Source organism: Cimex lectularius, unplaced genomic scaffold (assembly GCF_000648675.2).
Source record: "Cimex lectularius strain Harlan isolate CLEC.00 unplaced genomic scaffold, Clec_2.1 scaffold1, whole genome shotgun sequence".
Taxonomy (NCBI): domain Eukaryota; kingdom Metazoa; phylum Arthropoda; class Insecta; order Hemiptera; family Cimicidae; genus Cimex; species Cimex lectularius.
Genome location: NW_019392813.1, coordinates 2,805,846 through 2,833,701, shown reverse-complemented (window position 1 = coordinate 2,833,701; position 27,856 = coordinate 2,805,846). Strand labels below are relative to the sequence as shown.

Sequence of the window (27,856 nt, the reverse complement as noted above, 5' to 3'; positions counted from 1 at the left end):
AAAACATAATCGGGACAAAGGAAATTACTATAAACATTAATGAAATGTGAAATCTTGCTGTTCCCGTTAACTAGAATGTCCCATTTGCAAAAAAAATGTATTAATCAATAATTTAAAAAAAAAAATATTTTGAAATTATTTTTTTAACTATTTGTTTGATGTGGGCATTATTAAAACAAATCTGGACAATACTTTGTCCAGGTGAGTCTTTTGTTTTGTACAGTATGCATATACAATAGTATTTTGCCACTATTTCAAAGAATTAATATAACGAAGCTAAATAAATAAAATACATATAAAACAGCTTTATTTAATCTACATAGTTATGAACCTTTTGTTTGGATGGTACTTCCGATAGTCTCTGCCTATCCACGTTTCTTTGGTCTGTCAGACACATTTTGGCATTTGGCCATCTACAATAGTTGGGCTGTCATTGCCCTCGATATTTTATTTATAAAAAAAAGTATTGTGAGATTTCTCGATGGGTTATGAGCCTTTAATTTGGTCTTTATCCATTATTTTGGTCTGCCTTTCCTCACTGAGTTTGTCTGTCAAATTTCGGTATTTTGCCAACTTCAGTGTTGAATGTGTTTACCGACCCAAATTGCAAGAATAGACAGAACAAAATTGAAGAAATTACCTTCCCTAACCATCACTAAAATAGAAAAGTCAAATTAACATAACAGTTCACACACATCGATAAAGTCCTGTGCTAATTAAAGTGATTGTTTAAACAGCCTGCAACGATTTCATCTATTGACAGAAAAGGAAATTTGTTTTGCCTGTCCACCTCTCCACGGGACAGGATAGGGTGAACAAGACCCCATACCATGACCAATTTAATACCATTTAAATCTATGAGGAGAGGGCAGTGTTATCAGAGGGGGGCTTTCATTTAGATGAGTTGTAACTAGTTGTAGATTTTGGTACCTAACGGGACATAGGGGGAGGTAGTACATCAGAGTATTTATCTGAAAATGGTTCAAGTTCCACTCGTGATACTAATTTTTCAACTCAACTTTCTCATAAAATTATTATTCTAAAGAGAAAAAAAAGTGAAAGACTAAGATAATAAAATACCAATAAAATCATGTAAAAAGTAAATTATACTGTTAATGTCTACTAGCTTTTCACAAAACCATTGTTTACAACAATCCATCACTTAACCGCCTAGTAAATACTCCTCTGACAGCCATAAGACCCATCATGGCCATATTTATAACATTTTTTTTAATTATATTAATTATGTAAATGAAGGCAATATTTGTATTCTGTTTATTTTTATTAATAATGTTGTTTATTTATTATTTACAATCAAGTTCGTTAAGACCATTAATTGACAAAATCAATACAAAAAATGCTGATATTGCAGGGGTAAAACATTATTCTAAAACGATTAATTTTTAAAATGCCAATATAAAATAAATATGCTATGAAATTTTAACAAAATTTATATGCTATTCGATTAGTTATTATAATTGATCAAAGTAGTAAATTTTCAATTTTGTAAGTGTTACAAGGTCATCTGATTCGGCATAATGAATATCTTGCCACAAATTTATAATTTCATCATAAAAACCCTCGCATAGGTTTATTAAACTCACAAAAGAAATTAACATACGAATAACTGAAGTTGACAAATTTAAACAGCAAGAACAATATCTGTTTATGCCAATGAAATGGGGTTAAAATTAAACGGCTGCATAATTTTATGTTGAAAAATATCAAAGTTAAGTCCAATTTGGAAAAAAAACACTTCCTTCCTTTCCTTCATTAAGTTAAAAAGTTCCTTCTTTAAGCTTTCGAGGAATATGTACCTCTTCATCAGGACTTTGAAACTTTAATTAATAATTTAAAAAGTTAACAACAACAAAAAAATATATATATATATATAATGATAACATTTCAATCGTTCAGTTGTTCAATTTTTTATAATTGCAGAATGCATTTCAAAACAATGAAGGCACTGATGAAACTATTTATTCAAAAGAAATCAAATCTTTGTCCAATTGTGATTATATCTTTATTAACATCACTTCATTGCTAAAATGATTTAAAAAAATGATAGGGGGGTCTTCCATAATGCAGGCCATTCATCAATAGAAACAAAGTTTTTATTACTTAACAACTTAATGAATACAGATATTAAAAAAAAAATCTATCATTGTTACATACAACATTTGCACTTGATAAGATTCCATGCACCACAATGCCCCAACCAGTTTTTCATTTTAAACAAGGGAATTAACAGTAGTAAAGGAATACATTGATAATTGTAATAGCCATTTTATGAGGAAAAGGATTTGCCGGGAGAGATAAGGTATAGACATTGATCTGTTGTTTAAATCGATGTGGGGTCACACATTTATGAGTGACACCAAAGGTCTGAACCTATCTTGTACATTATTGTACATCGTTGAATCAGTCACTATTAAACGCAGTTATTACTGCTACAATTTCTACAAAGTAATGATTCTATCACAGCATTTTGGAAATCTAAGAGTCATCAATAGATTAGAACTAAGCAAGGGAAAAAGAATGATTTGTGGTGTGTTGTGATTAGTGACCGTTAGTCTACGATTATTCGGAAATCGTGAGATGCGTAGGTTTCAGAAAAACATTTTCTTTATCGTGCCAACTTTATTGAGATCATCTTCAGGGCTCAAAGTGTTTGTTTTCTGCGTAATTGTGCCATTCTTGCGTATCGCGTTGAGAATGCCCACTGCATCTCACGATTTCCGAAGAATGATTTGAAATGAAATCTTAAGAGGCACGTGTGAGTATTCTGCAGTTAACGTGTAAACAAACTCAACAAATTCAAAATTACTTTATAAAGTAAAAAAAACTTTAACAAATAATTTGTTGAATATTGGTCCAAGAATCTTTGTTTCACGCAATTTTAATGCCTTGAAAAACTGTTCCACCACCTTTTGCCAGGGTTCATTGGGGGGGGGGGGGTCATTCAAGCATTGTCTATATAAAAGTTTAAAAGAAAAATTTATTGGATATTCACATATTTTCTATGTTCAATGATGATTAAATTGTGTTTGGTGTATGTGACATGTGATTTCAATCCCTTAAAATAATGCTCAATGTATGCTTTTTTTATAAATTCTATTCTAGAAAATTTGAGAATACATAAACTGATATAAAATTGATTATATTTATATTAACAGGTACATGTAATAACTAAAAGGCAGGTGAAATTAAAAACACTGGCATTTTCGATAACAGGAGCAGATTTCATCTTGAACAAATGGAATATTCAAGTCTGTTATGTGTAGTTTCATTTGATACACAAAATGTAGCAACAAGGATTTTTCTTAAGATCAAAGGCTAGGATTAAATATTAAAAGTGGTTCTTCCTCACAGTTTGTTGTTTTTAACGATTCGGTTATAAAGCTAAAGCTTTAAGCTTTATGTTGTGCGTGCGGGGAATCGTCATCATTTGTTGATGTACAGTCGGAGGTACTTCCCCGAGCTCAAGAAAAAACCAGGGTTTTCGGAAGGCAATAGCCCAGAAGGAATGTCAAAGGAGTTCTATTCTACTATTTTTAGACTGAAGACAAATCATGGCCTATGGGGTAGCTAAGCTACAAGAAGAGAATCGGTTTGGCATCGTCTCCGAACTGTCCCACTTGCGATTGCCCTTCAAATTCTTCCCACATAATTTTTGAATGCCCAGAATACAAAAATGAAAGAGATAAACTGCTAAAAAATCTGAGCAAAGTCCCAAACGTTCCCAAACCAATAAACTTAGAATCTGTTCTAATAAGCAACAATCCATCAGCATTCAACATAATCTATGGATTTCTAAAGTCGATAAACTTTACTTTTTGATTATCTTCAACCATGAAAATTTAGAAGATGATTGAGCTGAGTGAGGGTGTAGGCGCACGGTGGGGGCCTGGTCCTGGTCAGCCAATCTCGCTCGGCAGTAAAATTAAAATAGAAAACTTCATGGGTAATATGCCAGCGTAAACCCAATTAAAAAAATGTACAGTGACATGTGAGTTTGTCTGTGTTAAATTTTATTCTCTTAACCTGATATAGTTGGAGGGGGGAGAACTCTACCTGGAGATAGGGATATATTATGAGAGGAAATTGCCTTCAATGACTCAGAAAAACCAGTCAGTGAGATAACTGTGCAGTAAGAGATAGGTGGAGGGTGCCCTTGGGCAAACTCGATCAAATGCTTTTTATTTCAAGAAAATCCTCAGAACTGTACTGCCCAAGGGAGTAGGAAATAATGTCTACAACACAATGGCACTGTTGGATGGCAATGGAATGGCAGTTGCAAAACCAAAACTGAAGGTCAGGGATTATATTTTGAGAATTTAGAATTGGAAGAATTCTTTTAATAAAAGCTTTTCTAAAAATTATTCCTAAACTTAGCAACTTATTTATTTAGCTTATATGAAGCAGTAGTATGGGCTATAGGATAGTAGGTTATACGAAGAACTAAATTAAATAGGAATGTAATGAATATGATGGTGTTTTATGAGTTGATCTTAGAAGATTTTAGGAATACAGTAAAACCCCGAGTTCTATCTGGGCCCTGGGTCTCCATATACTAAGTATACAAGTATATATTTCAAAAGTCACTTCTGATTTGAAGAACACTGTCTTTTGTCTTGTTCGTATGAAACTCCCACCAGTCTGTTAATATCAAACACATTCGTTAAGGCTGTCGTTCTAGAATAACGCACTAAACCCTTCCCCATATAAGAAAGCAGTTCCAGAACAATACACCTCTTCTAGAAAGTCCCCGCTTTTGAAGCTTGTATTTTTGGGGTATTTCTGTAATCAAATCAGAGTCAGAGGCCTTTAGTAAGCTCTTGGTTGAGATTAAAAAGCAAATGTCACGAGCGGGATTTGAACCCATGACCTTCGGCTCAAATCGCCGCTGATCTAGCACTTCAGCTATCGTGACATCAATCCACTCAGACACCAACCCCCCTCAACCTATAACCTTTCAAATTCCCCCCCCTGTTTTTTGCCATATTTTCAAATATCAGAATTCAATTCTCGGCGACTTATGAAGTGGCCACAGGGACGACGCACAAGGGAGAGGTTAGTGTCCGAGTGGAAATAAATCATGATAGCTCAAGTGGTTAGAGCAGCGGAGTATTGAATCGTAGGTTCGAATCCCACTCGTGACACTAGCTTTTTTATCTCAACCAAGACCTCAGATAAAAAGAATGACTAATTGAAATAGTTAATAGTCAATTAAATATATGTGTTACTTTGAAGTTTCAAGACAGTTTTTCGATTTGGCCTTTAGGAAATTTTTGTATGATTTTTTGAAGAAAAAAACCTAATCAAATTTTTTTGTTAGATTACATATTAATAAAAGTAATTATGTACACGTGTCTTCTTAATTCACCTTTAAATTGATACATTTAAAAAAATCCATTATCCAGGGTTTTTGATTTTACATGGACCCCCCCTACCTGCCATTACCCCGGATAACTGAACTTTTAATGCATTAAGATCAAAACCTAGTGCTTACTTTGATTTAATATTTGCATTCAATTATGAAATCATGTTGATGCAGCATATCTTCACTCGAAGATTTGTGTCTGACTAGCTCAAGACGTCATTACTTAAGATGGCACAATGCTGAAACATGTTTGAGTAGAGCGAGTAAAGACCCAGCGCAGGTTCAACATGAGTTCACCGACTCACAGACCAGCATCCAGCAAAACGTTCTGCAGTGTGAGTCACATGTGACTTCAATGCTTTGAAACTTGACATTGATTTCTTCCAACTTTTCTAGTGGTATGAGTAATCAATGTTTATTTTCTGAAGCTCAGAAGTTTTCTAGGTTTCTTTTTACTTTTAGCCGATATGATGCAGGATTTGAAAAAAATAATCAGTTTTGCTCTTTTTTAGTGGTGGGGAGTGTTAGGAAATACAGGAATACAAAAGCCTGTACCTTCGGATTAAAAAACGGGTTAAAAATACTTGCACACACTAGATTTATAATTAAACCAAAACATTTCTGTTGGGTCGGTGAAAAACAAAACCAGGCAAAGCGTTATTTCTGGTCAAAGGGAAAATGGGGGAAGGCATCCCATGTTCAAGGCTTCGTGTTCCGAGACAATTTTGAACGGATTAAAAAAGAAAAAAAAAGACTAAACAGAAAATTTAAAAAACCTGAAGCTATTGTGTGATGTTGGTGAATCAAAAGTCGCGTGTAATAAGAAACAGGGGAAAGAAAAATCATGTAAAGCACGAGGTGTTTTTTTTTTAATCAAAGTTTTTTTTATATAAATAAGCTTCGTTTTTTTGTATATAACAATAAAAATAAAATATTTAAATCAATAATAATTCTCACCCCCGGATGTCAACTGCTGAAGTTCGTTCATTTTGAGTATAACATTTCCAACGGGTATCGAGTGGGAACAAGGTTGCCTTTGCATAATCGCCGAGACGGTCCGGTCTTGGTGTCGTCGGCTGTCGGACGAAGCGAATTTCCCGGTTGTCGTACGAAGGGTCGAACCTTGTCTCTTTTGATCTGTCCAAACGGTGAGAAGGAACAAGTCGAAGCGACAGTCACGAATGCTCAATATGGCCAGGACGAGTCGACGGGGCTGACGGCTAGCGGATGACGGCCCGTGGAGGAGCCGAGCTTCACAAATTTGTCAACAATTTTAAAAATTATCGTTTTCCACACAAAAATTTAAGAATAATTTAAAAAACAATAAAAATAAATTTTTAAAGTACCTCTTAAAAATTAAAAAAAACAACTGAATTTTTTTATAATAGATATTAAAGGACATTCCAACTCCCAATATTTTTTTTAAATAAAAAAAGCATAAATCCAATGATATTTATAAAAAAACGTCAACCAGCAAGTATTTAATGAATAAATTATTTTATTTGCATTAAATTATTTTACCAAGGCGAATTTATTAGCAAGAAAGTACAAAGCAATCTAATTTTATCGACATAATAAATCAAGGTCTTTCTTTTTATTATTTTCTTAGATTGCATAATTATTGTAATTTATTAATTTCGGTCAAATTTTGTAATAAATTGCCGGCTCCTCGGCGTTGTGTAGGCGGCTAGAGAGTCGTTTTGCACATCGTTGTGCAGGCGGCGCTGATCTTTAGCTGGTAGCCGGCCAATCGGCAGCCGCCGTCCGCCAATGGATTTTCGCCATATTCTCAATGCTGCGCACTCGCCGAATTCGAATTTGGAAATTGAAAGGGGGTTGAGAGGGAGGCTGGAACGAGATTTGACGTGTTTTTAATGTCAATTTGACATTGTAAGCATTGATGGACTGTATGACATTCAGCACGTAGGTAAGATGTAAAAAAAGTAACGGTTAAAAAATAACAATAGAAAACAAGTTTTTTTCATGATTGATCTAGTTTCAAAATTTAATTAAAATCGTACTTGTCAATTTATTGACTGGTCAATCGCGAATTTTTACCTTTGCCCGTTAGAAACAATTGCCATGAAACTTGAAAGAACCCTTCCAACCTGCCACGATAAAAAATTTCCGCAGGTCCTTTTTCGAAATTACAAATGACGTCAAGGCATGTCTAAAATGACGACAGGAGTTTTCTACATATGATGGTGGGGCGAGTATGTAGTACTTTCAAAACTTATTTTTTATTTGTACTAATTCCCTGTTAATTTGCTATGCAAAGCAGTTAACACAATTAACATCATTCACAAAATGAATCTACTCACTCACCCCATCTTCATCATTTCTATTAATTTGCTTGTCAAAGCATTTAATAGATTACATCACAATTAACATCATTTACAAAACGAAGTTTTCTACTTTTAACAAAAAAATCCGAAATAATAATAAACACTAGACTGACGCATGGTCATCTCTTAGTCCAAAAAAAAAGTCCAGGGAGATGCCCATTGTGGCATTTATTGGCGAGAATGTGTGAGTGTATGGGTGGGTAGTGGTCGGAATATCGAGTACACCAAACTAGGATATATATCTCTTTGATACTTTTTAAAAAGGATAGTTCCTACTCACAGTAAGTTGTTTTGCAACGATCCGGATTTCGAGCCTTTTAGCTCATCATCAGGTTGAAGGACTTCTACAACCACGTCTCTCGACATGAATTGCCAAAGTGAACCGCTGATGTATATCTCTTTGTGTGTTTTGGGTAGAATGAATGTATTTATTGGCGCGAAAGTGAGTGTGTATGGTTGGGTTGTGCAGGAATATCGAGTACTCCACAGACCTACCGATCTAGGTTAGTATTAGGCTATATTATCTTTTAGAGTGAATGGGCGGATGCACTATTGTAATATTAAATGCGCCAGTGGCTTCGAATTTTTTTATTTGTAAATCAGAATGATTGGTCACTGTTTGAGTGAATGTATTTATTAGTGCGATAGTAGTGAATGCATGGGTGGGTGGAATATCAAGTACGCCATAAACCCACCAACCTAGGTTAATATTTTAGATTAATTGTAATTTTAATTGTACATAATGTATGGATGTATTTATTAGCGTGAACGAGTACTCTGAAACCCGCATATTGGCTAGGCTAGGATTGAATATTAGTGAATGAGATAGCTAAAGAGCCTTTTCACCACGTGTGGGAAGGCTAAAAATGTAGAAATAGCGTCCCAGAACACAACCAGAAAGATCGCCAGACTTCCTACAGAAAAGCTAACTTTAAAAAAATTAATTAAGTAAATAAATAAAATATATAAATAAATAAAAATAAAAACGTGAGGTGGAAGAAATGTGAGGTGCCGGCAATAGCCCAGGCAGCTAGTCGGCCGGAAAAAATAATAATAAAAATAATAGACTGTAACACATTGAATATTTTCAAACTAAAACATGCGAATAATCAGACGAATATGAATCAACAAGATATTTTTTTAAAGAAGTTTTGATGGCTGTTCATTTTTTTAAATTTATGGTCTCATCAATTTATTTTTACTACCAAACGAAACAAGCGTTATTGAAAAGTCCCTTTCAACTGATACGTCAAAAACTTAAAAAGAATTTTTTTCAAAATTCAAAAGACGTCAAGGCATTTTTAAAATGACGACAGAGTCTTGTAAAAATTATAAAGATAGGGTGTGTATGTAGATTCATTTTTTTGTAAATAATATTAATTTGCTAGTCAAAGCATTTAATGAATTATAACACATTTAACATCATTTACAAAAGTGAAGTTTTCTACTCCTTTCTACTTCTAACAACAAAATATTAAAAGATTAATATTAGTGTATTCTATTGAATATTTTCAAACTAAAACGGGAGTAATTTTTTTTCTTTTTACTTTTTTACTTTTTCCAAATTAAAATGACGCCTAATTTCAAAATTTAATTAAAATTGTACTTGTCATGAATTTTCGACGGGTCTTGAGGTCCTTGAGTGAGTACAAATACTTTGATTGGTCTAAAATTTCTAGCATTTTATAAATTCATTTTTTTCACATCCTACATGTATTTGAATAATTTAAACAATGTTTATAAATCCCAGGCCCTGAGGATGATCTCAATAAAGATCGAAACGTTGGCACGATAAAGAAAATGTTTTTCTAAAACCTACATCACACCAGACCGCATCTCACAATTTCTGAATAATAATAATAATAATAAATGGCACACCATTTCACATTTTACAAACTTATAAAAGGACAAGATTGACACAAAAAAAGCGTTCCGTGATTTCTCCATCTTCCTCGATCGAATAATAACGACACGAACAAAATAACACATAGACCAAATAATGAATATGGCGAAAAGCCGAAACACGTTTGACAGAGTAAAACAGCGAAAATTGGCGGACCAGGGTGATCGGAAACGACCAAACAGTATGAATTGTCATACTAATTCGATAATTCCAAATTTATTCGTTTTATGGCCTTTCTTTTGAACACAGTCTGATTAAAATTTCAATCAGTTGTTATATTAAATAAATAATTATATTAATTGAACTCCACGTAGCGTCTTGGGAAATACGGCCTCTTTCCCAAAATTATCTTAAACGACCGGCGTTCTTCCATTGTTTACCATTTTCTCAGGGAAAATGGAAATTATTCCGTCCCAATAGATATTGGCGGCGTCCGCTCGGTCTCGCGCGTCTGACCTGTCGATGAGATTACAAAAGGAGAAAAGGTGCCCAATGGAGGAGGAAAAACATGAAATTCACTGAACAGGTAGTGGACATGTCTGTTCCTCCTTTTTCCTAGGACTTTCTACAAAAATTTTCCTTACGATATTGAAGGTGCGAAGAAAAAAACAATCAGATGGATTTATCAACTAATCCGAAATTTAAGCGATTTGTTCGTTTTTTAGTATTTGGTAAAAATCAATCCCTACAACAGACTAAATTCTTAAGCTTTTACCTAACTGATAACATATTTAATAAATAACTCATACTTAATTAATAATCTTTATGTAAGGATTTGGTTGAGATAAAAAAGTCAGTGTCACGAGCGGGATTCGAACCCACGACCCTCGGCTAAATACGCCGCCACTCTACCACTTGAGCTTAACTTAATTATTAAATGAAAAGCTTGATGGTAAATTAAACTTGAATCGAAACTACTGGGTGCTTGTCTGATTTTCTTTATTAAAATTTAATTATTTTCACCTGTCTTTCAAATTTGTTTTAATTAGGTTTTATTGTAATTTCGGTCAAAAATCGATTAAAAGTTGTAGGGCAATTTTTCTATATTTGTAAATTAATAGTCTTGTATGGCAAATATATTGTTTATAGAGCTTAAATTTTAGTTCTTTTCAAACTTTTGATGTTTTCTAGATTTAAATTTTTTTATTGTTTTATTTTTATAATTATGTTACAATATTTTACTGATGCCTTGGGGGCGTCGGTGGCCGCAACGGTTTAGGCGATGACACGCCGCTCATCACTGTAAGGTAAAGGTCCCGGGTTCGAATCCAGCGGCCCTGCATTCGAACTCGACATACTTACAAATGGGCTTTTTTTCAAAAACACCGGCACCCCGAGGGTTGATATAACCTCTGCTGTTGCGAACCCTCGTAAAAAAAAAATAATAATTACTGATGCCTTAGGTAGTCTTGATGTCTTCTGGCTTCTAACCTTTTGAAATATTGAAAATTTCAAGATTTTTCATAGACACATGATAGATTTTTCATAATCCAATTTAATTTTTCAAAAATTGGCTATTTAAAAAAAAATTAAAAACACTTCAATTTAAAAAAAAAATGGATAATAAACCGTATAACTTTGGAGTCATGATCATAAAATCGAAAATCCACTTTTATGTCAATACATTAATGTATCGTTTGACAGATATAGTCATTTATTCCCAATTGTTCCGATACTTCAGTTTTCATAAAAATGGTCATTCATAAATACAAATAAATAGAACCATTGTTCGAGGGCGACGAGTTTGTGTTTTTGTAAAAACAAAGACCGAAGCGTACAAAACGCGTGTTTTTGAAGTTAAAAAGGGCCGAAGATCCAGGGTAATTACTTATTAATGAATTCTTCTCCCTAAGTCCTTGACAACGCATTGTTAAGGAACGGCTTGCGTGCTTCACTATTCTCATTCCAGCATTCCTTCCACCTGGGAGAATAAGCCACGATAAACTTGTTACACAGGAAAAAATAGTCTTTATTTGCAGGCCTGAATAAGATAAAAGTCAATTAGAGCATAATCAATTTTCTTGAGGTAGAGTGTTTCGTACTTTGTATGGTTTCACGAGGATGAAACCATCTCGTAAAGTACGGTTTCATTTTACGACTACTTGCAATATTAAAATGGTATAAAATTGGGCAAAAATGTTTAAAATTGGCCGATGATAATCTGTTTATCTTCCTTCTTAAACTTTCACTTGCAGAATTTCCATTCAATATCTAGCTACTTCCAGTGAAAGTTTCAAGTTTTAATTGGTCTAGCCTAATTAATGTTATTTTATCTATATGCAAGTTTTGGCTTGTTATGAGGTTAGTTTATATTTTTCTCGTTTTTAAAAGAATGATTGACATTATTATTAGTACATTTATTTATTTAATGGGCGGTAAGGGATAACCAACATATTAACATGGTATGTTGTATTTTTTGGCTAGATAAACAATAGGATGGATTAGATTATGTCTGGGATGGTTAAGTAAGGTTAGGGTTAGGCTAGATCGGCTTAGGGTTAAAATTTGCGCGTTAGTACACTATTGCAAGAAATAGTTCGTAATTGTGTTTTAAATTTATCTATTCATTTTATAATGCTAATGTGCAACTAAGCTTGACTGTCTATTTGTTACATAATTTAAACAGATAGGCATTTTTTAATAAATTATTACAATTTTGTACGAATTAGTGATCGAATAGGCTTTTGTGTAGTCGTGGTAAACTTTTTATGTAACTAATGAGCACACACCCCCAGAAAATATACCGCAAGGAAGACCCTGACGTTCCTCCCTTTCACTCAGCTTTCTCCAAAAAATGAACAAGGCAAAAACCAGGATATGGGAAAAGACCGAAACCATTCCGACCAGAACGAACAGCGAGACAGGGCGGACCGGTGGTGACCAAGAACGATGGGAATTTCAGTTTCATAAACTAAGCCAGGTCGCATCGATCATCCAATAAAGATGGTCCGCATGTTTTCGCTTTTTCTTGTCCGAACGTTTGGGCATTTATGCTTTATTTAAAAAACGAAAAGAATCAGTACAAAAAACATCCGTTGTACTTTGGAAAAAATATACAAAAACGTAAATTTATGCACAGTTTAGAACCAGGTCCGCATAGCCTCGACGTGTCCGTTTTAACAGTAGCGTTTCAGGCTTCCTCCAGAATGTGAATTTACCAAAAAAAATCTTTATAATTAATTTTTAAAACTCAAATAAAACGTAAAATTTTGAAAAAATTTAATAATATCCTCCTTAGAAACATCAGTTATACTTACATGAAAATAAAATAAAAAAATTGCCAGTAGTTTTACTAGATGATCTTCCCGGCCTGTGTCTCCGTTTTCTCTAGCCTTTTTCGGCATTTCTCATTAGTTAAAAAAAAAGAAATTGAATCATAAAAAGCATCGATTTATATTTATTTTAAAATACATTATTTATACTTTTTATGTAAGGTCTCGGGTCAGATGAAAAAGCTAGCGTCACGAGCGGGATTCGAACCCATGACCTTCGGCTCAATACGCCGCTGCTCTAACCACTTGAGCAATCTTACAGAGGTTAAAGTAGTGGCCGTTCGTCGCACTAGCTTTTTCATCTCAACCAAGCCCTCAGATAAAAAGTATAATTAATTAATACTGTCAATTATGGCAACCAAACGGATTAAAATAAATAAAACAATGTCTCTAATTTACCATATCATCTTAATTTCATTCTGTTGCTGTTCTGCGTGACTTGTCTTTCGGGATTTTAAACTATTTTATAAAATGTAAATTAACCAAAAAATTCCGCCATTAATTGTAGAAAAAAAGACGTAAATTATATATACATAAATGTGAAATTATCCGTTGTTTACTAGATTGTTATTCCTGGTCCGCATAGACTCGCTGTTTTGCTGTTCTGTCAGACTAGTCTTTCGGTATTTCATACCGATGCAATAGAAAAAATTGGAACACCAAAAAAATCCGTTGTTTTTATTAAATTAAAAAAGTAAAATCGTTCGTGGGTTACCAGGTGCTCTTTTTGGCCCGCATAGTCTCGCTGTGTCGCTATTTTGCATGACGTGTTTCGCTTGAACCAGCGCTGGGTTGTTTGTCTAAACACGGAGTTGTTTTGTCGCGTCTTCTTCACTGATGGAATGTCGAAAAATAATACTTATTATAGTTTAAAATTAAAATCAACAAAATACAATTAAAACGTTCCGCACTTTGTTTTTGCATGTCTTTATGCAATCTTTTAGCGTATCTTACGACCTAAAATGCATGATTAGGTTCTAATCGTTATTTACTGTTTGGGAATCTTTATTTACTTTTACAAATGATAATTGTAAAAATTTTCCTTATCTGCGTAATTCTCAAAATATACTTTTACACGTTGACATTTTATTTTAAATTTATTATTAATTCAGTTTCTTCAAAATGGTATAGAAAGACTTTTCCAAATTTTCAACAATATTTATTTATTTGATTTGTTGTAACGTTCTTTGGATTAATGGGTTATTAATTAAAAGAAAATTGGGATTTACCAAATTAGTGAAATTGAAACTTGTGTGGTCATTTGGAATCATTTGATTCCTAGGTGATTTTTATGAGTGTTCATTTTGGTAAAAGCAACATTGTGCAGACCCAAGTTGATTTTGCACAAAATCCGTCCCTTTTAGACAGTCAATTTAAACTTTGGCTGTAATTTTTCTCTAGGCCTACGAAAAGTTAATTTTTTTAAATGTAAGATAAAACAGTAAAAAATTCACGGTTTATTTTAAAAATAACATGAAATGCAAAAAAAATCAATTTCATTCTTTAAAGATCCACCGTTCTTCAAATTATCTGTTGACATGTCTCGCGAGTCAGTGGAATCAGTTTATCTTCCCGATCCGCATAGTCTCGCTCTGTTGCCGTTTTGTCAGTCGTGTGATTCGGCATTTCACACTTTTTAAAGAAAATGGCATCATAAACATCCGTTATGTTTTCGGTATAATAAAAAAATATAACAAAAATTCTATCGACATATTTTACCATTTCGCCCTGCTACAAAAAAATGAGTAATTCAAAAATTGTAATTTGGAAAATAAAATGATGTCGTAAATTTGTGTAAAAATACAAAATTATCTGTACTTTACTAGAGGGATATTCCCGTTCCGCATAATCTCTGGCGTTTTTCGGCATTTCAATAGTCTTACAAAAAAAAGTAGAAACATAACAAATAGCCGTTTATGTTTATATTAAAATAAATAAGAGAAAACAGTACTAAATTCTCGGTTTATTTAATAAACAACATCAAGTGCGAAAAAATTCAATTTTATTATTTAAAGAGCCACCGTTCTTCAAATTATCTTTTAGCGTGTTTTATGACCTCAGACATGTGACCTAGTTTTAGAACTACTCATTATTTGAAGTTTTTGCTTATGTACGTACTTCCTTAATTTAAATTACTTTAGTGGATTCCACGTCTGTAGTTACCATATATTTTTAAAAGTCTTTTTTATTCCTCTTCCTAAACAAAAAGTACAGTCAATCATTACATATTTCAACAGTAGCAATTAATATTATTTTCATATATTACATATTTATTTTTTATTTTATGATTAAAATTATCTGTGATAATTACCTAGCAGTCTCGCCTACTGTGTCATTTTTGTAAAATCTTTTTTTCCTCTTTCTAAAAAGTTTGTTAAAGTGAGGAATTTCCAAAGAGACTCGTGGTTTTTTTTTTTCAAAAAGAGGTTAATCGTTTCGAGCTATTTTTCCGTCATCAGAAAATCCTTACAAGAAATACAGTCAATCATTACACATTTCAACAGTAGCAATTAATATTATTTTCATATTTTACATATTTATTTTTTATTTTATGATTAACGTTATCTGTGATAATTACCTAGCAGTCTCGCCTACTCTGTCATTTTTTTTCAATCTTTTTTCCTTTTCCTAAAAGGTTTTTTAAGGTGAGGAATTTTGCAAGAGACACTACACAATGGAGAGCAGGCGAGACTGCTAGGTAATTATCACAGATAATTTTAACCATAAAATAAAAAATAAAAATGTAAACTATGAAAATAATATTAATTGTTACTGTAGAAATATGTAATAATTGACTGTACATCCTGTTAGGATTTTCTGATGATGGGCTAAAAATAACCAAAAACGTCGAAGAAAAATGAGAAATAAAATAACCTGTTTTTGAAAAAAAAGACGTGTGTTTTGGAAATTTCCTCACGTTAAAAAACTTTTTAGAAAGAGGAAAAAATATTTTAAAAAATATATGGTACTTCTTTAAGTTAATTTTTCTTCTTGTTGTTTGTAAAATTTTACGTTTTATGTTGATTTATGGTGTTTTTGTTTTTAATTATGTGAAGTATAGTAGAATTGCCCTATCTTTTATATGAATATTTTCTTTAGTAATTTGGTTTTTCTGGGAAAATTAATTGCAAAATGAGACGAATACGTAAAAATTGCGAGTCAGTGTTAAAGTCGTTTCGGTCTGAATCAGCCAAAACAGGGCTGACACACCGAAACCCTAGGGTGCATTCCATGCAGGCAGGAGTACTCGTCAAAAGGGGAAAAGGAAAGGGGCTTCGGATCCGCCCCGTCCCGTCATTCTCTCTCATCTCCCGTCCTTTTCTCTTCTCCATTCTCCGTTCTCCCCCATCCGAGCCGTCCTTTATCCCACGGCAGAATGCTCAGTACATTCACGAGTGCCAGCGTTCAATGGACGATGCCGGGCGACGTCATATACACGATCAGCGGGCGAGGGTCAAATTGCAGGTAAACGGACAATCACTACCACTCTTTGACCGGTGCCGAAATGTTTTTTTTTCTTCTTACCTTTACGGATGATTATTGGAAAGTTTCCGACCGAAAAGTAGCACCTTACACCTTTTTTACACTTACACAATCGTCATCAGAACAGTTAAACCATAAAAATCTCAATTTTAAAATTTTACATTCATAAACTTTACAATAACAATTGACAAGTATAGGCATAAGTCATAACTCAGCACGTTTTTGCACCTTCCTTTCGGTTTTAATATTACTACTTCATCTAAAATGTTCAATAGTCTGAAATGACAATTGCCTAAAATAGCAATTTTAGTCATTTTGTGTTTAATTAATAAACCACAGACAAAAATACAGCAAGTCCGAGATTTTATTTTAGCCAAATCGAAACAATTTTTTGCTGTTTTATTCTTTTGTTTGGATCACATCGTGGTATAGTGGTTTTTTTTTTTTTTTTGCTTATGCTTTTGTTGCTTATTGCTTTAACAAGCAAAGCAGACTAATAGACATATAAAAAAATTATAAACATAATACATTCCAATATAGGTATACATTTTACATGCCAAATTTACCAAGTCGACAGGTTTTTTATTATCCATTTTTTTAAATTTCAAAATCACAATTTTAAACTTTTACATTAATGCAGGTTTTTTATCCTCCTTTGTTTTTTATATTATTACTTAATTTAATTTAGACATTTTAATAGCCTGAAATTGCTATTTTATACAATTTCTGTTTAAATAATAAACCACAATCAAAAATACAAGTGCGAAACTTTATTTTAATCAATTTAAGTAATTTATTTGCTATTTTTTTACTTTTGTTTGGATTGCTTTTGTTTCTTATTGCTTTAACTAGCAAACTTAACTAATAGACATGTAAAAAAAATATTAACATAATACTTTGAAATATAGGTATACATTTACATGCCAAATTTACCAAGTCGACAGTTTTTTATTATCCATTTTTTTTAAATTTCAAAATCACAATTTTAAAATTTTACATTATGAACTTTACAATAACAATAGAAAATTATACAAGTCATAAAGCAGCTGGTTTTTGCATCCTCCTTTGTGTTTCTATATTATTACTTAATTTAATTTTTAACAGTCTGAAATGTCAATTGTCTAAAATTGCTATTTTAGTCAATTTCTTTTTAATTAATAAACCACAGTCAAAATTACAGCAAATTGAAACAATTTTTTGCTATTTTATACTTTTGTTTAGATCTCTGTGGTATATAGTGTATTTTTTTTCAGTGTAATTTATTCATTTATATTTTAATGAAGAACGTGTGATGGATTGATAAATATGTACATATTTTTAAATTTAGTCTATTTATATGAATATTTTTTGATTAATTATCAAACCACAGTCCAAAATACAGCAAGTACGAACCTTTTAACGAAATTAAGTAATTTTTGTTTATGCTTTTGTTTCTTATTGCTTTAACAAGCAAAGCTAACTAATAGACATATAAAAAAATTATAAACCTATTACATTGAAATATAGGTATATACTTACATGCCAAATTTACCAAGTCAACAGTTTTTTATTATACATTTTTTTAAATTTCAAAATCACAATTTTACATTAGTGAACTTTGCAATAACAATAGAGAACTATAGACATAATTCATAACTCAGCACGTTTTTGCACCCTTCTTTCTGTTTCTAGATTATTACTTAATTTAATTTAAACTTTTCAATAGCCTGAAATGTCAATTGCTTGAAATTGCTATTTTAAACAATTTCTGTTTAATTAATAAAACACAGTCAAAAATACGACAAGTGCGAAACTTTATTTTAAATAATTTAAGAAATTTTTTACTTTTGTTTGGACCACATCGTGGAATATTGCGTATTATTTTTTTGCTTTTGCTTTTGTTCCTTATTTACCTTGCAAATAGCTATTGTACTAATAGATATATTAAAAAAATATAAACCTAATATATTGAAATGTAGGTATATATTTACATGCCAAATTCACCAAGTCGACAGTCTTTTTATTATCCTTTTTTTTTATTTCACACTATTTTAAAATGTTACATTCATAAAATTTACAATAATAGTAAAGAACTCTAAACATACTCATCAATTTTTGCATCCCTCTTTGTATTTCTGTATTATTACTTAATTTAATTTAAATTTTCAAATTATTAAAATTTAAATAAAAGAAGAATAATGGAAGTCCACATAATCTTTTAAAACCTGTTACAATGAAGAATTTCTGAAGGATTAATAATTTTTTAACTTAAATATATTTATTTGGACATTTTGTTTTTAATTAAAAAACCATAATACAAAATACATCATGCCCGAAAATTTATTTTAACGAAACGAAGTACATTTTTTTTGTTTTATACATTTGTTTGATTCAAATCGTGTAATACTTTGTATTTACATTAACTGGTAGCTGTTGGACTAATAGATGTATAAAAAAATGTATAAACGTAATACATTGAAATATTTGTATATAGTTACATGACAACTTTAACCATATCAGAAGTCTTTTATTACCATTTTTTTTTTCATTTTAATATCACGATTTTAAAATTTTACATTCATACAATTTCCAATAACAATAAAGAACTATATAAATACTTGAGGTAATAGGAGGAATAACAAACGTATAAAAAAATATATAAACATAAAATATTGAAACAAACGTACGTACTTCCCAACTTTGCCAAATCAGAAGTTTTTTTTATCATCGATTTTTTTTATACATGACAACCTTTGTTTCAAATCACACACGAACATATACACGAACAAACAAACCAATAAACAAACGCACACATGTATGTATAATGTATAAAAAGTGGTATAATTTTTTTTTGTTTCGTTAAATTTTCACCGTTAACTTACCATATGCATTATTTTGTATTGAAGTGAATATGGTGAAAAATGCAAAATAACATATCTACACAAACAATGTACAATTTGCTTTTGTTCTTATCAATCTCTGCTGATTTTATATAGTTTTATTTATACAATACATTAAAAATTAATACATATATTTAAATATTAAACTTTCTGAATTAATTTGTTTTAAATTGATGTTTAAACGAATTTAGGCGATTTATTAAAATACAAACTAATTTGATTAAATTTATAATTATTTGTGCATTTATGTAATGAAAAAAACATAAAGGTACTCTTTTGCTTTTCAGCCATAAATATTATTCGTTTTCATCGATAAATTGTACATCAAAACACAAACATATTTTATTTTTTAAATTCAATTTTTATTTTAGTCAGACTACGTCTCGATGTGATTAATATTAGTCTTTAATATTATAATTTTGTATTTAAAAAAAAAGGAATAAGGCCAATTTAAATTAAAAGAAAACACGCAGTTACTTTGCCAAGCTTTTGAGGAATATATCTCCTTCATCAGGAATTCGAAATTATTATTAATAATTAATATGGCAAACAATGAACATACAGGGTGAATTGCTACTCGTGCTACAAACTTCTCCAGTAGATTCTTCACCCTAAAATGAACAAAAAAGTTCATATTGTCCATGGTCCGATNAGAATCGGACCATGGACAATATGAACTTTTTTGTTCATTTTAGGGTGAAGAATCTACTGGAGAAGTTTGTAGCACGAGTAGCAATTCACCCTGTATATTTGGGATGCAATTATTTACTTGGAAATTCTTTCAGTTTGAAACCATAAGTTTCAGAACTGTGAATGTTGAAGATGTTCATATTTGTTAACCTGGTGAATTATTAATATGCATTTAATAGTTTCAAAGTCCTGATGAAGAGGATTCGTCACTTGATGATGATGATGGAACTGAGTGTTTTTTGTTTTTTTTTAATTAGTGACCGTTAGTCAATGATTATTTGGAGATCGTGATATGCGGTCTGGTGTGACGTAGGTTTTAGAAAAACATTTTCTTTATCGCGCCAACGTTTCGATCTTTATTGTGATCATCTTCAGGACTCAAAGTGTTTGTTTTCCGAGTAGATGTGTCATTCTTGCCTGTCGTGTTGAGAGTACCCACCAGGAAAGAAAACAAAATGGACACACAAAAAATATATATGTAAAAATTAAAAAAGGATTGCTCATTAGTAGTCATTCCTAGTTGTTAGCGTTAATCACTTAGGGGGCCCAGAATAATTTAATTTATTTTCTGACTTAATTTGAAACTTAATCGAGCTGATTATGCCATGTCAGACGATCTAGCAGGCCTTTTTGCACGTAATCCAGCTCTTCGTCTTTCAGTGCGTAACCTGACATTAAAATTAACTCTTTTCAATTAATTAAGGTTTTGGTTTAGGTAAAAAAGTCAGTGTCACAAGCGGGATTCGAACCCATGACCTTCGGCTAAATTCGCCGCTGGTCTACCACTTGAGCTATCGTGACTTCAAAAAGGTGAAAAATGGCAAAAAGGAGGGGAAATTCAAAAAGATGGGGTTGAATGGGAAGTTGGTGTCCGAGTGGATCGATGTCGCGATTGCTCAAATGGTAGAGCAGCGGCGTATTTAGCCGAAGGTCGTGGGTTCGAATCCCGCTCGTGACACTGACTTTTTTTATCTAAACCAAAACCTTAATTATTTGAAAAGAATTTATTTGGTCAAGCGGACCACGAAACCTAATAAAATTAAAATTAACAATTTTAACTTGTTAAAGGCGTGCCTTCATCTCAAAAGCGGTGATGTGACACGTTTGCGACCTGATCCATTCATTCTTGAGTAACTTCCCGTATCTTGGTAACAATAGAAGACCCTTCTGACAGTACTTCTGACAGTAGTTCTGGGAATGTTAAGCACCCTGGCCATTTAAGCTTGACTTCTTCCATCTTTCAACAATGCTATGATTCTAACCAAATCTGCATCACTTAAAATAAATTTGTAACTTAAAAATGGTACGACTTAAAAAAATCGAACTACCGGAACGTTAGAAAGAAGCCGAACAGAAAAACCAACAAAGAAGAGATTAACTGTTCAAAAATTATTTTCAAAATCCAATTGTAAACACAAGTGGGAGATTTTATCTGTTTTATTTACCTCTAGTCCTTTAAAACGGTCCAAATATTCTTGTAACATAATCAATGGAGGATTGTCTATGAGATAATTATAAATTTTAAGGGTGGCCATGTTTTTTGCCTCTCAGAAAATAATTTATTGGAATTAGTCGTTTACTATTTTATATTTTGGTATATATCTTTATAGTGGGATCAACTTTTTTGGATCCCGTCATCTATGTACTTTAAAAAAACCAAGGAAATCTGTTGTTTTCTTTACTTATCACACAAAGACTTTCTGCGTCCGAGCTTTCATTTTTATTTCAAGCAACGAAAGTGAACCCCTTAGGAAAAAAACAGTCGATCAACGCTTAAACATCATCATTATCTTTGTAGAAAAGTATGACAAATCATGAGGAATGGCTATGGATGTCGACAGTCTCAGCATTCATCTCAGCATCACTTTCTTTTTTTAATCAAATTTAGTATACTTTGAAGATCTTGTTTTATTTTTCTTTTCCGCCAATCAGGGTAGAAAGTTTGGGTCTACGGATCAACGAAGTGTTCAGGATTGGACACCTCAGGTCCGCCTGATTTCGTCGATCTCGATCGGTCACAAGTTTTTTCTCATGACGTTTTACGAAACTTGTCTTTTCGGGTGTTTTTAAACTGTATCAAGGATATATCGATATACAAGTGGATTTTTATTTGCTAACAATCAACTAATGATTAAGGAAATTGAGTGAGTTTTCATTATCTGTAATTTTATTATATTGTACACTCTCGTATCAAAAAGTTGGAATTGGTGGACATTGCGTTGGAACATTTGCTCCAAATTTAGGTAATTCGGCTGTGCCAAAATTGCCCCTGATGAGGTGAAGATGATGATAAAATGATACTAGGAGTTGGGGGGTTTTGTTCCCCAAGCACTGCAACCTTCTGGCGTATTGTACTTAGCTAGTTTTTTAGTTCAGTCAGTCCAGTCGATCCTTCTCTTAAGAAGTACTAGGTCATAGACTGTTACAGGTCCTTTCCATGGGTTTTCTTTACATACCAAGTTATGTCTCCTATGCTTCTCATTCGAAGATGATATGGGTGGCAGTTTCTTCCTCTTCATTGCATAACTTACAAACTGGATCATCATTGGTTTATGTAGATATTTTCTCAGATGCTAGTGACCGGTATCACTCTTTCTGAGTAGGTTCAGGGCCTTTTTATGGTCTTGCTGATCCTCCTATGGTGTGTCTGCTTTTTCGTTATCTAACAATATCATCAGGTTGATGCGTTTTCGTAGGTTTTGGAGATTTTGAATGCATTCACTGGCTAGTTTGATACTTTGTTTATATGTTGTTGCTTTGATACTTTTTTTTAATATGTTGTCGCTTTAATAGCTGCTTGGCTATCGGATCGTATGAGGATTTTTTGCTAGTGTAACCTTTTTTTCATTTTTAAGGCACAAATAGCGTTGATGGCATGTATTTCTGCTTGAAAGACTGAGGTTAACTTCCCTAATGAGTTTGGTTACACACAAAAAAACGCCTGTTCTAGTTGCTTAATTTATTTTGATGTCATCTGTTTACCATTAATTTTATCTAATGTATTCCTGAATTCTTCTTCTCCTTTGTTCGAAGAATGTATGTCTGATTTTATTTATTGTTGTGTGTCAATTTAGTTCTAATACAGTTTGTCTGTTTTTGGAGCCGAAATGATCTTTTCCTCGCATCTTCTTGTGTAAATATTTTCAATGGAAACTGAGGAATAACTGCGATAACAAATACCCAGCGACATATTGATCATTTTAAGTTAGCACGAAGGATAAAATTAGCTTTTGGTTTAACCTTATTGAGAATAAGCAAGAACGACTTATATGACATCATTAATTAAAGAAACCGCTGATTCTGTTGTCAGTTTGATAATTTCGTCCTTGGGATACGGTCGTTGCGTTTGTTACTTTTCATGTTCAGCGTCCGATAAATGACAATTCAATTGTTCTGAAAATTGCCTGTTAATCAGTGGACGAGCTTTTCCCCGAGGGTTTTTCTCAGCCGTCGAAGAGTAGGAGCTTTCGCCCATTGCTCACAGATGTCGGGAAAATGGCGAAAAAAGAATGGAAAATTCCGTTCAATTTTGAGGAGGGGGGGGGGGAATTTTTAATAACCATTAAATCCTTATAATGTCGAAACCATTTTATTGAGGGTTAATTTTTTTTTAAGCATATTCTTTAATTAATTGATCAGACAAACTTCACACATTCGAACTGTTCTACAACTTGTAAAAGTTTGTGGATTTTGTCAATGTTAAATTTTTAAAATTTCTAAATTGAGTGATCCTCATTATCCACATGAGACGTACATTTAATCAATAATCAAATTTGATCGTCATAGGCCCATCTTTGCATATTCTGAAAGTGTTTAACCCAAAATTTTCAGAGAATGGTGCATAATTTAATTTTGCCCGAGTAAGACAAATGACTTTTTTTTAATTGTTTGAAGTTATCCTTTAAATTCTAGCCTTTTAGCCTAGTTTTGTGTGGATTATTTTATGGAACTAGATTTTGTGTCCAACGCTCAACCTTTAAAGGACAAGGAGATAAGAGAGAGAAAAAAATACAGGTAGAAGGAACAAACTCTCCATCGATACGTTAAAGCCATATTATCGTAGGAATGGTTTTAAAATCGTGGGGTTCGGTCAGTCACCATAAAAGATTTTTTTTTACAGCCGATAACAACATTCTAGGATGTTAGAAAGCGTTAAGCGTTCTAAAATAAAGCCATGGTTCGGACTAATACGGATTGGACGAGTGTTTTCTGAATGTCCTCACAATAATGTGAACTTCTGCCATGAATGTTATAAATAAACACGGACACTCACATAAACAAACAAAAACATCTCATTGTATAGTGTATTTATACAATTGTTAAGAAATATCTTAATTTTTGTTAGAAACTTTAGACATTTGGAAGTAAAAGCTAGTTAATTTCCTTGAGTTACATTATAGCACCTTCTCAAAAGAGTGTTATTTATGTTTAAATGACCATACATTATGTAACATAATAAGCGATATGTAATCTGTGCACATAGATTCTTTGAGAGATCGCGGTGGCCGAGTGGTTAGGGCGTACGATTCGAATTTGCCACGCTGGAGGTTCCGGGTTCGAATCCCGGCATAACCCTTGAAATTTTATTTGATGTGGAAAAAGTATTGTTCTTTTGTGCTTATTCTCCTAGCATATACTTTTCATTTACTCTTTCCTTTCGAATTTTAACAGTTTCTTGAAAATGCTCTTCAAACATGTCATTGCACTGCTGAAAAATGATTTATTTCGTGTTTTTTTCACCATTGTGCTTCTCCAGTTCTCCAGTTACATACAGCGTACTATCCAACTTCAGGCTTTTTATCATCCTCCATTGATAGTGGCTTAGATATTTACTTGATTCAGCTTTTCTTTGCTCGTGAGTAAAACCTTTTCTAACAGGCTGTTTCTGCCACTCCAACTATTATTACGTTGTCTGAATGGTGATGGACCTGTACTTTATGTCGTTTCAGATCAGTTTGTTCTGCCTATCCATGCCATCTTGGTCTGACAGGCATGTTTCGACTTCTCAAGTTTAGCGATTGATGTTTCATTTTACAGTTCGATACCCTTTTGTCCTGACCCAGACATGAGACAGTTTGTCCTCTATTCCTGCTTCTCCCAAGACATATAGACCCACGCGAACTTACCTAAGAAGGGACTTAGGAAAAGCCCTTAACATTAATTTAATTGACACATTTAGGCAAGAGGACATGGATGTTTTCACTTGGGAAAGCTATTAACATTAATTTAACTGAAAGACCTATCTCCCACCTCTTTTTATCTCATTTTTGCATCTAACTTTTAGAGGGAAATTGGCATTTTAACTCCTAAGTTTCTTCCATAAACAAGGTCTTAATGCCCAGTTTGGTTTTTGAGCCGCCGTGTACCAAATAGAGCCACTGGTGACTGTTAGTCCTTTCTCCATACTCTCATTGGTATTTAAATTTGGTACTTTCTTGCAAAGTTATACCTGAATCATGACGTCTGTAGGCACGCCCAGTATTAAAAAGTTCCTCTATCAGTTTTAATTTTTAGACTTGTGGTTTATAGGAGTCTGTCCTTGTACAATCCTATATGCAACCGACCTTGTTTCTACGTCTTGAGATGTTCAATGACATTTCCAGGGCAGCACTCGATGTACAACTCAGGCATTCTTTATGCACCACAGGAGCTTTTCTACAATTTCATTGGCCTGATGAATTTTCTATAAAGCCAAAGGGACATTTTCGGATTCTTTTTCACCTGCTTGGTACGATTTTGGTTGTTAGGTGTTGGTTCCACGTCAGCTTTCGATCATAGATGACCTAAACGTTCTCTCTTAAGCTGGAGGAATAACTACCTCTTTAATACAAAAGGTTTTAATTTGAATGTTCTTTTTTGTATGTAAATTGGACAATAAAATAACCTATAAATACACATAGGAATCTAAAACCAACGAGTAACTGTGAATTCTCTTCTGATGTATCATTAGAACTACTGAAAAAGCGTTATTTTTTTATAGTTTCGTTTGACAATGGATTCTCAGTACATACTCTTATTATAAAGTTATTTTTTATGCAAAGTATAGATTGAGTTGAAAAATTAGAGTAACGAGCAGGACTCGAACTCACGACATCCGGATGTCAACCATACTTTGCGTAAAAAATGTTAAATGAATGAAAATTATTACTTTTGTTAATAGGCCCAACTAAAGCATATATATCCTTATTATAATGGTTTTTAAGAGTTTGTGATTTCCATGGACATCATAAATAATTAAACCGTATTTTCCAGTTTGATTTTTTTTTGTTAAATGTCAGAAAGTAGTCACTAGGTCTGTAGTGCACTACTGAATAGTTTCAATGGCAAAATTCAATTAAATAATGGAGAAAATGATAATGAAGAGTGTTTATCCTTCCTTCTATGGAGATTTTCTTTATCCCTTAGGAACCACACATAAATTTAGTTTTAATATTGAAATTCTTATTTTCATTTAAGCCAAATATTAAATATAGGTTTATTTTTCAAAAATTTGAAACATTTGAAAAATGGCAAAAACGAGGGAAAATTCGCAAGGTGGGGTTGACATGGGACGTTGGTGTCCGAGTGGATTGAAGTCGCGATAGCTCAAGTGGTAGAGCAGCGGCGTATTTAGCCTAAGGTCGTGGGTTCGAATCCCGCTCGTCACACTAACTTTTTCATTTCAACTAATACTTTACATAAAGGTTAATTAATTAAAAGAAATTATTTGGTCAATCGGACCTGAAATCCAATGAATTTAATAAGTTAAATGAAGTATTTCTTCATTAAGCTCTCCGTGGCCATTTCATTTGTCGCCGAGAAACCAATAGATTACACATTTCAAAAATGGCAAAAAGGAGGGGAAATTCGAAAGGTTGGGTTGAGATGGGAAGTTGGTGTCCGAGTGGATCGAAGTCGCGATAGCTCAAGTGGTAGAGAAGCGGCGTATTTAGCCGAAGGTCGTGGGTTCGAATCCCGCTCATCACACTGACTTTTTATCTCAACCAATACCTCGCATAAAGAATAATTAATACAGGTTTATTGTTGATGTCCCAGTAAAAGTTTTGTCGAAATATGACCAAAAGGCGAAAACGAGCATGATAATTGCTCGGCACGGCTGGCTGATTTTTTTCGAAAGACTTCTAAAATTTTCACCCGCTTTCCCATTTTCCGATAAGGCTAGTTCTTTTACGACATCGACGCACTTTGTAATAAATCCTGTCGGATCACAATGCCCCGCCTCATCTTTGACGACAATCGTCACAGACCCTTACAACAGACTGAATAGACTATTGACTTTAATAGGCTTAACAGAATCAAGGCTCTTTCCTATACTTTTTAAATTAATGCGCTATTTTATCAACATGCTAAGCTACTATGGAGCATCTTGGAAAGAAAAACAAGCTTGGTTACAATTAAATTCGCTTTATTGACTGTTTTGGGATGAAAATATTTATTGCCTTGATAATGTAACAGAAAAACGATTTCCCGGCGATCCATAACGAGAATCCTATCTTAAAAAAGCCCATGTCGTTGATTATATTATTCGATTTTTTTTATTTGCTAGTCCATTTCAATTGAATGGGAATGAAACCGTGCGAGACGGTTCTTGTGATCGGTTCTTTCAGATTAGTCAAACTGGAAAGCGGCGCAAATCGCTCGCCTTGCTGACGAAAAAGTTCGAACTGGAATTTTTTCTCCAGCTCCTGTTACGAATCTGTGGGCCCGGAAGGAAATTCTGCATCATAGGAAAACATCAGATTAATGGGTGTTCCGGTCTATATGCGAATCCTGACCCCGAAATGGTACAACGGACGATCATAAAACGTTCATCTGCAGATCTGATAACATCGCGGTCTAATTTATTTATTGCTTCGATCATAAATGTGTCAGTTTCGTGTTATCTAAGTATGCTCAACATT

At 33.0% G+C, this 27,856-nt stretch overlaps 2 protein-coding genes across 6 annotated transcripts in view; one reads left to right on the top strand and one right to left on the bottom strand.

Annotated features, from left to right (window-relative positions):
* Window positions 1-13,682, bottom strand: part of LOC106669648 (UDP-N-acetylglucosamine--peptide N-acetylglucosaminyltransferase 110 kDa subunit) — a 119,105-nt gene extending 105,423 nt beyond the window's left edge. Inside the window, exons 1-2 of one of the 2 annotated variants that reach the window (XM_014399298.1) lie at window positions 13,619-13,682; window positions 6,341-6,634 (exon numbers count right to left, since the gene is read on the bottom strand). In XM_014399298.1, coding sequence (XP_014254784.1) covers window positions 6,341-6,634; window positions 13,619-13,667 — 343 coding nt within the window. In that variant the 5' untranslated portion in view covers window positions 13,668-13,682. Of the gene's footprint in view, window positions 1-6,340; window positions 6,635-7,441; window positions 7,542-13,618 lie in introns of those variants that run through there. The other variant, XM_024228282.1, reaches the window with a different exon arrangement.
* LOC106670048 overlaps window positions 4,075-27,856 on the top strand; it is a 50,639-nt gene continuing 26,857 nt past the window's right edge. The window contains exon 1 of one of the 4 annotated variants that reach the window (XM_014400486.2): window positions 4,075-4,314. Coding sequence is in view for 1 of the 4 variants with exons in the window: in XM_014400156.2 (XP_014255642.1) it covers window positions 16,280-16,368 (89 nt within the window). In the remaining 3 variants the exon portion in view is untranslated. Of the gene's footprint in view, window positions 4,315-7,198; window positions 7,311-16,154; window positions 16,369-27,856 lie in introns of those variants that run through there. The other 3 variants (XM_014400402.2, XM_014400156.2, XM_024228284.1) reach the window with 3 other exon arrangements.